General features: G+C 29.8%; 1 protein-coding gene across 1 annotated transcript; it reads left to right on the plus strand.

The window, feature by feature from the left end:
* Nucleotides 1-4,635: 4,635 nt before the first annotated feature.
* LOC132929818 (uncharacterized) lies at nucleotides 4,636-12,257 on the plus strand. The gene is made up of 5 exons (XM_060995408.1): nucleotides 4,636-6,438; nucleotides 8,344-8,809; nucleotides 8,875-9,036; nucleotides 11,094-11,214; nucleotides 11,991-12,257. Exons 1-5 carry the CDS (start codon nucleotides 5,510-5,512, stop codon nucleotides 12,176-12,178), a joined length of 1,866 nt encoding a protein of 621 aa, XP_060851391.1. The 5' UTR covers nucleotides 4,636-5,509; the 3' UTR covers nucleotides 12,179-12,257.
* Nucleotides 12,258-12,625: the final 368 nt, after the last annotated feature.

Consider the following 12,625-nt stretch of genomic DNA (forward strand, 5'->3'; position numbering starts at 1 on the left):
GTATTATACAGAGTGATTCATCAAGCATGCTCATTTCCATTTTTTCATTGAATAATGAATTTATTGAAGTTGTCCTATATGGGCTATATGAGTGGTTATGTCGATGTAAAATTCTGTTTTTAAAACGAGAGCCCTGTTTAATGTAAGATATTTGGTGGATAATTTTTTTTTAAATGTTGATGTACTTAATTTAAAATCAAACGCATAATAGTTTTTCAGTTATTAAAATTTTTATGTTAAGGATAATAGTCCTTAAGAATTCCCAAAATCAAATTTTGAATAACTGCAATATCGAAGAAAAATCACTGTATTATATTATATACTGTTGTAGTGTTGATAACGAGGTTGTTAACAATGTTAACTAGGTAGTAGGTAGCATTAAAAATAATTAAATAATAATAATACATTGTCACATTGAATAGAACAAAAAAAAGATTGAATTTGAACGAGTTAATAAAATAATACGAACAAGTACGTATTACGTATATGAACATATTAAGATGAGTGATAACAAGGACAATAAGAAAGACGCAATATAACATTTGTTTTTGATCAGAAAACAATTATTAAAGATTTGTTATCGTAGTAATAGTTATCAACGTTCCGTTAATTAGCGGTTGCGAGGAAAAGGGTTAAAGTGTTACACGATTATATAATTCGGTATAAATGTTTAATGATTATGGCACAAAAACATTAACGTTCCCAAGAAACATTTTTTTTATAAAAAAATTAGAACTAATTTGGTAATTAGGTAGGTTACTAAATATTGTTTAGTTATAAAATAAGAATACACGAGTAATGTTTACTATATACAGGTATTTTTATTGTTACAATTATTAATACTACGAAATTGGTACTCGCAGCCCGCAGGTTTATATTATTAGTACATATTATTATGGTTGTTTCAACTTCGATTGAAAATATTAATAACCAGCATCTAATGACAGGACAAAAATCATCTTGATTAAAAAATTAAACAATTATTTGCGATCATATTATCAAAAAATAGTTATATTTATAGGTACTCACGGGTACCTTTAATCTTAATATAAAACAGCAATTGTTAAGTTATATTATTATAACGTTGTATTGTGTTAATATTCATGCGGTTGCAGCAGAATGCTCGAAAACCCATGCCTACACGCTACACGAGCATTCCGTGAAAAACATGCAAATGGAACACCGAAAAAAATATGGTATTATATATTATTATTATTATTATTATTATTATTACTAAATATTATGTATTTATGTCGTTCCGAGAGACGTGCGTGGCGATGCGATATGTGACGAGCTCCGTCACCGTCGGATACGCGTCATCGTACAATACTGCCGTGCCGCTGCTTTACATTTTCACAATGCACATACCGGCAAATCAGCTATTGTTTGGTAAACATCTATATAGCTGGTGTAGACCATAATATAGTCTGGTAGAGGCAACATGATTGTGGACTGTGGAGTGATTGAGGGGGGGGGGAGATAGAAAACTCGAACAAATAGCATCGTCGACGTTTTGGATTTATTTTATTGACGTGTCGAACGATTCGAATGAATATTAATATTATTATTGTTCGCACGCGTAGTGGAGATAATATAAAATCGTAGATTATTTTTTAAAAAAAAAGACTAAATAATATTCCAACGATTTATTATATTATTTTGTACGAAGCGCATTGCGCATTTCATGTTATATTATTTAGTGCTGGAACCAATATTTATAAATTTTTGTTTTATTTTAACTTAAAAAGTTAAAACGAATACATGAAAAACACCTATTATTGTATTTAATATGATTATTTTAAAACCAAATACCTATTATTCGCCTGTAAACACTCTAAACAAGAGTTATTGAATTGTTCGCTGGACAGTAGTACACAATAATTGTTTAGCTTTGGTATTAAATTAATTAATTTCAGTACCGGAGTCGGAGTGTCTCAAAATAAAAATTTTCCTAAAATAGGTTACTGTGTAGTTGTAGTTTAAGCTAGCTTTGGTCTGCTCAATAATATCACAGAATATGCACCTCGTGTATCGTGTAGTCATCATGAGAATTATTAGTTATTACGTCGATTGTCCGACTCCTACTCCTAGCAGAACAAATATAATATTATGTATTTATTTGTAAGTAAGTGGTATATAACTAGGTAATTGCACTAACCTCAACACAATAAACATTCTACATACATCACCTTATTCAGTCGCGTTTTCGTTTTATTTGCATAATATAGTCGTATCAACCCTTTCAACATTACAATATTACATCTGAATCTGTTTTTATAATTTTATAGTAACTAATAGGTATATGCAAAAATACTTTAAGTCACACAAATTTAGTATAGGTAGTAGGTACATATGATAAAGTACCTATTACATTTTTTTTAAAATGTTTATACGAATCGAAGGATTATCATTTATTATAATAATGTTATCGTAAAACTTAAAATCAAGTTATAACTTTTTTCCTGTAAAAAAAATAAATAAATAAATAATTACATAGGTATATTGTCTATATTGACTCCTTACAAATCCTGACCTCTATATTAGTCTTTGTATCGATGACTTGTCCCTGCATAAATATTTAAATGAGTAGTTTCGCCTTCGACATTAAAAATATGAATTGTAAATTTAAATTATATGAAGAAAACTGTTCATGAAATTTTAAATCCACGCTACACGATTGTGTAAGACATAGGTTAGGTTAGATTTTAGACAATATAGTTTACCAATTCGACTTTTATTTACATTTAAATGTTTTATACAATTATATAAAAAAGGACAGTCTATCTAAATACAAACCAAATTAATTTAAATATGAAATTACAAAATTAATAATTTGCTTAGTCTCAAAAAGACGTTTTTTCAATGTTATCTATGGACTATGATAAGTGCTAACATTGATATCATACTACCATAGTACCATGTTAGGTTTAATTAAAGTTTTGTAAAACTGTGGGTTCAATACTTATTATTTATTAAGCATTAGTGAATAATAATTGTTGACACATTGATGCTCTCGAACGGTTTTTGATTATTTTTAACTTTGAGAAATTTCTTTCACTATATATTTGAGTACAGACTACAGGATAAGGTTAATGCGACTTCGTACACTCTATTTAAATTACCGACTACAACTGTATGTCTGTACGAAAAATAATGAAAATTATAGTCGCATAAAAAGAGAGGCGTAAGTAATACAATATCTATTTTTTTTACAACTTTTCATATCACGCTTTAACGAATTTGAGGAATAACGTAAAAAATGGTAAATATTAATATAATCAACAGTTTAAGTAGTTTAAGATATATAAACATTAAAATATATACATATGGTAAATACGCAACCTATTTCATAATCATTATTGACGATTTCATCTAATTGTTTTGAATTTTATTGAGAAATTAAATTAAAAATATTTATTATTTAGCTTTGAGAATGACACGAAGCAAATAGACGTAACTCTTCTAAAATTTTCATTTTATCCGTACTGAAAATTTTGATTATTGTATCCATGTTGTTTTTATACTTTTTTATTCAAATTTTAAAATATTTATGTCCAGGAGAGAGTAATGATAATGAAATAAGGCAACTCTTTATTACATTTATGTGTATCTAAAACAACGACCTAACTACTTCAAATATTTTATCCGAATACCTACATTATACAATACGAACATTTTGAACTTTAAATTTTAAATTATTACAACAATTTAATAACTGCCCATAATATTCTATTTTTATATAATTCTTTGAATCTGAAAACCCGTGGGTCGCAACAACTTAATAACTGTATCATTTTTGTACTCTCGTTTATCATTCTTATAATTTTATAAGTAAATTAATGGTGCTTTACTATTACCTACATAAATATTATTTATTAATATGACATGAATTCACATGATCAAGCCGATCGAGGGGTCCGGGAGAGACGATTGCCCATACCTGGACAATTCACCTTTTTACATATAAATGGATTATAAACATCTAATGGTTTTTTATATACATAATGTATTAATATTATTCATAAGTTTATATTGTAAGCTTATTAAATAAACATTCATCGGCCCACCGAATCCAAAATAAATCGTCGGGTGCAGCTAAACAAGCACCATTCGCTGTATCCACGTGAGCACGCCTATGTGGTTATATATGGCTATATGACTATATGGGCACCTACAAAATATGCACAATACATCGAGCGTTTTAAACATCGTAATAATGTAATATTATATTAAACAGATACACCGCGTTACGGTACGATGTACCCACCTGAATAGTTGTAAGTAGTCTACCTGAGCTATTCATGAATAATACCCATAACCAACTTAATAATAATAATATTATCATCCATACAATATTATTATAATCGTATCTATCGTACTCCTCACTACTGTACTATAGCAAGTGTGTGATGTAATTGCGTAACGGTACTCGCGGTTACGCGTCAACGACGAGCGGTAGCGGCATATTATTATTATTATTATTATTGTAGTCGGCGCGCAAGTACACACGGTAGGCGGACTACCGCCGACGCCAAAGGGGGGTAACCGCTCGATGGGTGGGTGGGCTGGCGGCGGGCGGTGGCGTACCCGCGCGTGGTTGCCGATATACGCGCGCGCGCGCAACGCGTTCGAACGCGATTCAGATCGCAAATATCGCCCGCGGCCGTTGGAAGTGTTCGCACGCGTACACAACGTACTGTAATATTATATTATAGTCGTTTTGACTCGCGTTTTCCGTTTTTTTCCCCTTTTCACATCACGACGTCGAGATACTATATTAGTAAATTTATATTATTATTAGATACTCCGGGTCGTAACTGCTAACCGCCGAAAACGGTTTTATTTTTCTCCTTACCGATTTTCGGTCGGCCGTTTTTCGATTTGTTCGCGGTTCTGTCGATTTATTTTTATTAGTCTATTACCGTAGCGACAACGTTAACCGTACGGCAAAACGACGAGTGACGACGATAACGACAACGATATTAATATTAATATTATGAACGCGGACGGCGCGACCGCAGCAACTACAGCTTCGACTAGGACAGACGACGACGACGACAGCAACGGCGACAAACGCGCCGCCGCACGAAAAGGCGTTATCACCCATTAACGTCGCTAAAAGCGGTCGTAGCAAGTTTCAGTAGTCTCCTCGTTAAAGATACAATTTTTCCCACTCCCGGGGCAATCCGACGTTTTGTGATAACGATTGTTATTGTTATTTGTTATTATGGTCGTGCGTGTCCGGACGTGTCGAACGGTAGTTACTTAGTTAGGTAGAGACCAGAAAGGTAGGCACACAGATACTTTAGATAGGCCCGTATTGGATTTCCGTCCGTCGATCTATCGATAGTCCGTAGTTGTAGGTGTAATATAATATTATTACGTATTATAGCAATAAATCATAGCCGTCCGCTTCGGCGGGATCGATAATATCGGCGGGTGCGTGCGCGTGTCGGCCGCCGTCGATGAACGAAGTTTTCGGAAGTTTTTTTCGCGTAAAATCTACGACATGGATACGTGCGTGGACCCTAACGTACCGCCATGGAAGTTGGAGCTGATAAACAGGAGGCGGTCGAGGAACAATCAATCAAAGTGTGGCGGTGGCGGCAGCAATAACGAACAACTGCAGGTAAAACCAGTTCAATGGACCTGGTCCCCCCCCACCGCTCAACACTTTCTCCAGCAGCCGAACGCCGCCGTCGCCGCCCAGATACCGATGCCGCCGCCGCCGCATCAGCAGCAGCAGCAGCAGCCCACGACAGTCGTAGTCGGCACCGCCGTGTGTCCCACCAGCATGAGGCTGTTCAAGTGCGAGGCCACCGCTATCATGACCAATTTCAAGAAAAACCCGCAGATCAACCGCTGTCGATCAAAATTCAAAACCAAACCACAGATCATCACCGAAATCACCAATGGCCTGGACTACCATTCAGATTCCAGCGAGGAGTTTAAGTACGGGCCGGGCATCGTGAACAAACTCAAATCTAAGTACATGAGCATGACGGTGCGCGAACAAAAACCCAGGCCGTCGTTGCGCCGGTCCACCAGCATGGACAACATCGTTGACGACAAGCGACTCCTCGATAAACCCAAACACTATTCGCAGCCGGACGTTGTCAGTATGGCAGCGACTGCCAAGAGCGATACCATGAAGCGTGCCCGTTCCATGGAGACCCTGTCAGATCCCCATTCAGTCAACGCTAATGGCTACATGGACGAACAACAGCCGAAAACAACAAATGGCGATTTGCCGCCACCCGATGTCGTCAAGACGTATAAAAAAATATTTGAAACTAAGACGCAGACCGAACTGAAACCCATCAAGATAAAGCCTGCAATTTTACCTAAGCCAATGATGAGTCCAGATAAATCACGTCCGGCTAGAATGAACAAAGCACCATTGAAGAAAATGTCCCCACCTATTAAATATCCAAACAGGTAATGCACATTTAATAAGTTGTGGTTAAGACAAATAAAAGTAACTTCCTACATTTTAAATTGACTGGACTACTGAAGTATTTATACTTTTTTGTATTTATAACTACCTATTCTAAATTAATATCTCTTGATGATAATTATTAGACAATTGGTTATGAATTAGAATGTATGAGGTACATATTCTAGATAGTATGAAAAATGAATTAAACATTTATTCATTCATAAACATCAGTTTCATTTGTTCAATGATGTTATATGTATGGTGATCACTTTAATCACTCATTCAAACTTATACAATGTTAAATAGATAACACATTAAACCAAATTAAATATCATATTACTTCCGTTAACAATTATGAACTCATTAAATATTTCTAATTACTTAAAATATAGTTTTAACTAGGCACCTAAGTGACATTATACTTAGTTGAATAGGATTTAGTGGATTTACTCTCTAATTTTCTACCTTATGATTTAATTAGGTATATGTTTACCAATCTATTTTTCTTTAATGTTACATTGAAGTAGTTATCTATTTGATAATTATTATTATAATTTGTCTACTAAGCATTTTTAGGTTATCTACAGTTATAACTTATAAGACAAAATGTTATAGTAATCATTTTGATAATATATGCTAGTTCATTAATCTCTTTTTCCCATATATTATGTAGGCTAGGTACTTACCATATATTAGTTAGGTATTTATGTTTATATATGTATATATAATTGCCTTTTGATTTGTGATGTGTTTATTTGACAAATAATGGTTGTTTAAAAATGTAATTTACCTATATTTATAGTTCAATTGCTTATAAATTAATTATTACCAATTTAAAATTATTTAGTATATGGGTATTTTAAATATGTACTGAAGGTTATAATATATTATATTTCAAAAAATTATCATGATTTTTTTTTTAATACAAGAATACAACTATTATATTTAAATTAGACCTATTACAATTTATAAATTATAGAGTAAATTATACAAAAATTGTTTTCACTTTAAATGAGAAAATATATATGTTTTAATTTACTAAATTGATCAGTAATCACTTATCACCGGATTCCATAAATCTCTTAATGTACTCAATACAAATAATGCATCTGATATTGTGATCATATCTATTCATTTAGATCTTGATATTCAGTCATAAGAATTTATTGGTGAAAAATTATGGACCTAGTAAACTATTTATATCTCTTGAATCTGGACTAAAATGGTAAAATAAAAGCCCCTTTGATAAAGTATACAAACATTTATATACTGGTAAATGTGTAAAATAACACATTTATTATTTATGCAGATATCTAAATAGTATGGAGTTAAACCTTCTACCTTAAAAAAAAATAAAATTTGATATAATTTATAATTGAATAATATATTTTTTATAAAAATTGAAAAGTATTAGGTATGTTAATATTATTCATAAAATATTATCATATATCTCTATACTATAGGTAGGTTCATGAAGATCATAAAACATAATATTAGACAAAATTTAAATAGTTTCAAACCAAATGCTCTTAATAAATACCTATAACATATGCATTTCATTATAAACTAATAAAATAACTAATAATCAGTTTAGAACAATTACATTTAAAATGTTTAAATATTAGGTACCTATATTTCTTATGTTTTAAACATCTACTTTCTTACATTTTAAGAAAGAAAAGTAAATCTTTATTGAATATTAATTGGGTACTTATATTATGTTCACCTTTATTGGCTTTATCTCATGTTTAAATTTGTCAATGATTAGGTATAAGTTATGCACTCATTATTAAACAATTCAATTTATTACCTACTTATATATTGTTAAAATATTACTTTTAAGAATAATAAAAATTGTTATTAAAAATCTTTTAAGTATATTTAATTAGTTAATCTGTTTATAGATTAAAAAAGAAGGAGACATTGGGTTTTGATCGTTCCAAATCATTGATTAATGATGAAGTTAGTTCTAGCCAAGATGAATCATCTATGTCATCTGATGATGGTGGATCACAAAGACACAGGGTTTCTATTAAAACTGCCATTACTGCAACAGCTATTGATAATAAACCAATATCAATACAAACCAAGCAGATATGTGTTATCAGACCAACAACCAGAACTATTTTGCAGCCTGAAGAAACTACAAATGCTCAATTGTCTGATAAAGAAATAGAAAACAAATTTATAAACAACAATAATAATAATAATACTAATAATACCAATGGTGAAAAACGAATAAGTGGCTTGTGGGATAAGAAACGTTGGGATAATCATGAAAACAGTGTAGTTTTCAATTTTGTTAACAGAAAAGGAGTACCAAATTATATTGATAGTGAAGGTCCAATACAAAGAAGAGACAATTCTTATGTAATATATAAATTTGATTGATTAATTTTGTATTATTTTTATATTATTAATTTATATTAATTTAGGGAGTTAAAGATGGCTGTATCATGTTGGATGCACATTGTGAAGAATCAAGTACTGATGATATTGATAATATAAATAGTGATAATTATGTCATTTTTGTTGGTGACAATATTATAATTGGCCGTTCAAATCTTCGAAAAGAAAATACATCAACTCCAAGAAAAGTAAGTTTTAGTATCTACTCAATTTTATTTTCCATAATATGTACATTACTATTTATTTTAAGGAACTATATTAATTTCATTATTTATGTATTTGAATGTTATCTCACAGTTTACTCATTATTCTTATCATTATTTAGTCCCTATTTAAACAATATTGTTAATTAATTTAACAACTTTTGTTATCTATATGGTTTTGGATATGAAACTATGAATTAATTAAACATACTATTATCAAATACCAACTAATTTTTGTTAGTTTTTAGTTGCGTTAATATAATTAAACTATTGATTAAAATATTTTTGATTTATCATTAAAATGTTATACTCCATGATTGGTTGAAGTTTAAATATTAATTTTTTGTTATTAGTTTACAATTTATTCAAAAATAGTACTTAAACAATAATCAAAAGTATTTTATTCATATTCAAAGGAATAAATAATATATATATAATATATATAAATATTGATTAGTTATACCTATTTATATTTAATATTAAATTTAATAAGTATGCAATTATAATTATAAGTGTTTAAAGATTATATTGGTCAATATTTCTAAGAACTTTTTTTATAATATTTTTGATTTTTATTCATAATATTAATATAGTAAAAAACAAAAAAAAATTAAAATCATTCAATTACATTTAATATAATAAGAAATAATCTTATAAGCATCATAAAGTCTTGACTATAATTTTCAAACAAAATATTAGTTCTAATTAAACCCTAACTTTACCTGATTTTTCTGTTTGAAAATAACTGAATAGCCAATAAGTAAGGATAAAGGGTAGATTAAACAAGTTTTTTTTATTATTATAGCTCGAAGACATTCATCATAGGTCAATGAGCTGGTTCTTTGTAGAAAGAGCCTCGGGCATTATTATTTATTTTATAAATACAATATGTACGCATTCTTTCGCACAATGACACTTGAATGCTGAAGTATTAGCCACTGGGCAACACGATGCCATACAATATTTCCTGTTTCAAAGAGTTTTTCATTGTAGTCATTAGTTCAGTATAGTCTGTTAAATATAAATGTTTTTAATGTTGTAATTTGTTAAATTTTACTTAATGTCTTGGTTAGTCTTTGCATGGGCATTATTATAGTTTATATTTTTCTCTATCAACAACTAACAAGTTATAATAAATAATATTTTAAAAATAATGTGGTAAAAAAAAATTGACACCATTTTTTATGGATTTACATTAATTTATTAAAATAGTTGTTAATGATATTGACTAAATACTATTCTTTAAAAATTCTATGAATGCTAATGTTGTGAAAATATCCACATGAATGGTATTTACTTCTATACCTTTTATTGCAAAAAACAACAAATCAATAAATAATTTAGTATTAGCTAGGTAACTATAGAAAAATCGACTAGACAAGATTATTAGTGTATGATTTATTGATGTGAATTGTTATTAAGTCTTAAGTGTTCGAAAATGTACAATTAAATAAGGTATTTCGTAATTGGTCGATGATTCGGAATATTGTTGTTTTATTAACTTTATTAAAATTAGATTGTTATTCACTTCGTTTGCCGAAGTATTAACCGTGACATTTTAATGGGAAATTGAATATATAATTATTTTTTCTTTGTACTTTCGCATGAGATTATTGAGATTATAAGATGTATTAAAGTACTATAGTATATTGCATACTACTTATATATTTTAGGTTGCCATACCGGTTTTAGGTCAATCATTAGTGAAAATATGTAGTCCGATAAAAAAAAAAATAACCAATCTTCAAACAGTTTAAAATTCGCGATAGAAAATTAAAAATTTTAGTGGTAGCAAATTCTTCGTTGTTTGAGAATATAGTACCTATCCGAAGGTCATAAACTATGGGTCATTGTGCTGTAACAACAACTTATAACGGCACAGCGTTCTATTAAGTATTAACTGTTGGAAACTAAGTAAACCTAGTTTGAGGTCATACGCAATTGAATCTGCAAATAATTACTGTTTTAATTTTTAATGCGATATCAAGTACGTGACGGTCTTTATTGTTATGTTACATTAACAATTACCATTTATTTTCTAGGACCTCCACATAAAATTCTCCGACGTACTCGAAACGACGCACGAATATCCGTCTGAAGCATCGATGTTGATTGAAGAGGAAACGACAAAAAACGACGATTCTACGACCATGTCGCCAAAAAGTAATATACACAATTTATCGTCTGGAATACCATTAGATTTTGTTCTAGCAGACTGGAACAAACACAATGGTTCATACATGATATTATTATGTTCCGTATAAACCGATTAGACGTGTTATATGTATTTCGTTTGAATATTTACGTATCGGTATAGTCTGCATAAAGTAGGTCGCGAATACTTTCACTGATGGTCAAGGTTCAACATTGAAATTACATCTTGAAATATCCCGTTTGTATTTAGTTTTCAACCATTCTAATTATACATAAATATGCGTATATATTTATTTACCACATTTTCATGCGTGCTTAATTCATCCGTCATGATGTCCGCTTATTTATTCCTAATCGTACTAAAATAATTATAGGCATTTAGCATATCAATAAGGACACTGCGTATTAATTTCATAGACAGTGAAACAAACTTATCAAAACCCATTAGTTATATTTTTTTAAACTTATATTTATATGTAATATATATATATATATATTATGTATATTAATAGATACACGCATACTCTCGTTTAATTAATAATATTTTAAGTAAATTATTAAATATTTAAAAAAAAATTAGTCAAATCTTAATAAGTTAAAATGTATCGATTTTTACACTTAAATTAGTGTATGTTTTCACTTTATTTATTTATTTATTGTTTTTTTTTTTTTTTTAACAAAGTTTGTAATTTCATTAACAGAATCGAATCGATAACTTCTATTATTATAAACTATTATTATCTTGAAGAAATGTTTTTACTAATCGTTAGACCATAATGTTTCAGGTAAATTTGGCAATTACATTCCAAGTAAATTGGGCACGAACGAAGAAGCGTTTCTCGGTGAGTACGGTGTGAGCAGGAGTAATATGAAACCCGTAAAACGTGTGGTCGATAAAAATGAAGAAGACATGTCAGTGATGGACACATATGTGCCCTGGAGTGAAGAAACTACACCCGATCTCTTGTTTTGAGTTCCTAATCTTTATATTTTGTATTGTATGAGCTCAATGGTGTTTTTTCCAAACAATATAAATTAAACGGGAAAATCGATTTCTTTACGTATTTTTTTTTTATATTAAATAACTATATATTACCTGTATTAAAGTTTAATTTAAACAATGGCCAACTCGATAAAATACAAGACTCAATGAGAAATTCCTCGACTGAAAAACTACATTCTTTACATAATATTTATATATTTTTACGATTCCTATAAATACGTGTAATATTTTTTTGCTAGGTAGTATTCGTTTATTATTTAATATTTCTACTATTAACTGATGTTGTTTATTTATTTGTGCTTTTTTTTCTTTTTTTTTTATATAATATAATACAATCATAATAGTATGATATTTTGATGTTTAAATGCATTTTGTACTTATTTTACATATACATATTGGCATCATTTTGGAAGTTTT

The sequence above is a fragment of the Rhopalosiphum padi genome, chromosome 1, assembly GCF_020882245.1.
Source record: "Rhopalosiphum padi isolate XX-2018 chromosome 1, ASM2088224v1, whole genome shotgun sequence".
NCBI classification, from domain to species: domain Eukaryota; kingdom Metazoa; phylum Arthropoda; class Insecta; order Hemiptera; family Aphididae; genus Rhopalosiphum; species Rhopalosiphum padi.

Coding starts and splice junctions, on each gene's coding strand:
- LOC132929818 (XM_060995408.1), top strand. CDS start 5,510: ATGGATACGTGCGTGGACCCTAACGTACCGCCATGGAAGTTGGAGCTG. Junction 8,810..8,874: donor AAAGAAGAGACAATTCTTAT/GTAATATATAAA, acceptor ATATTAATTTAG/GGAGTTAAAGATGGCTGTAT. Junction 9,037..11,093: donor ATACATCAACTCCAAGAAAA/GTAAGTTTTAGT, acceptor TTTATTTTCTAG/GACCTCCACATAAAATTCTC.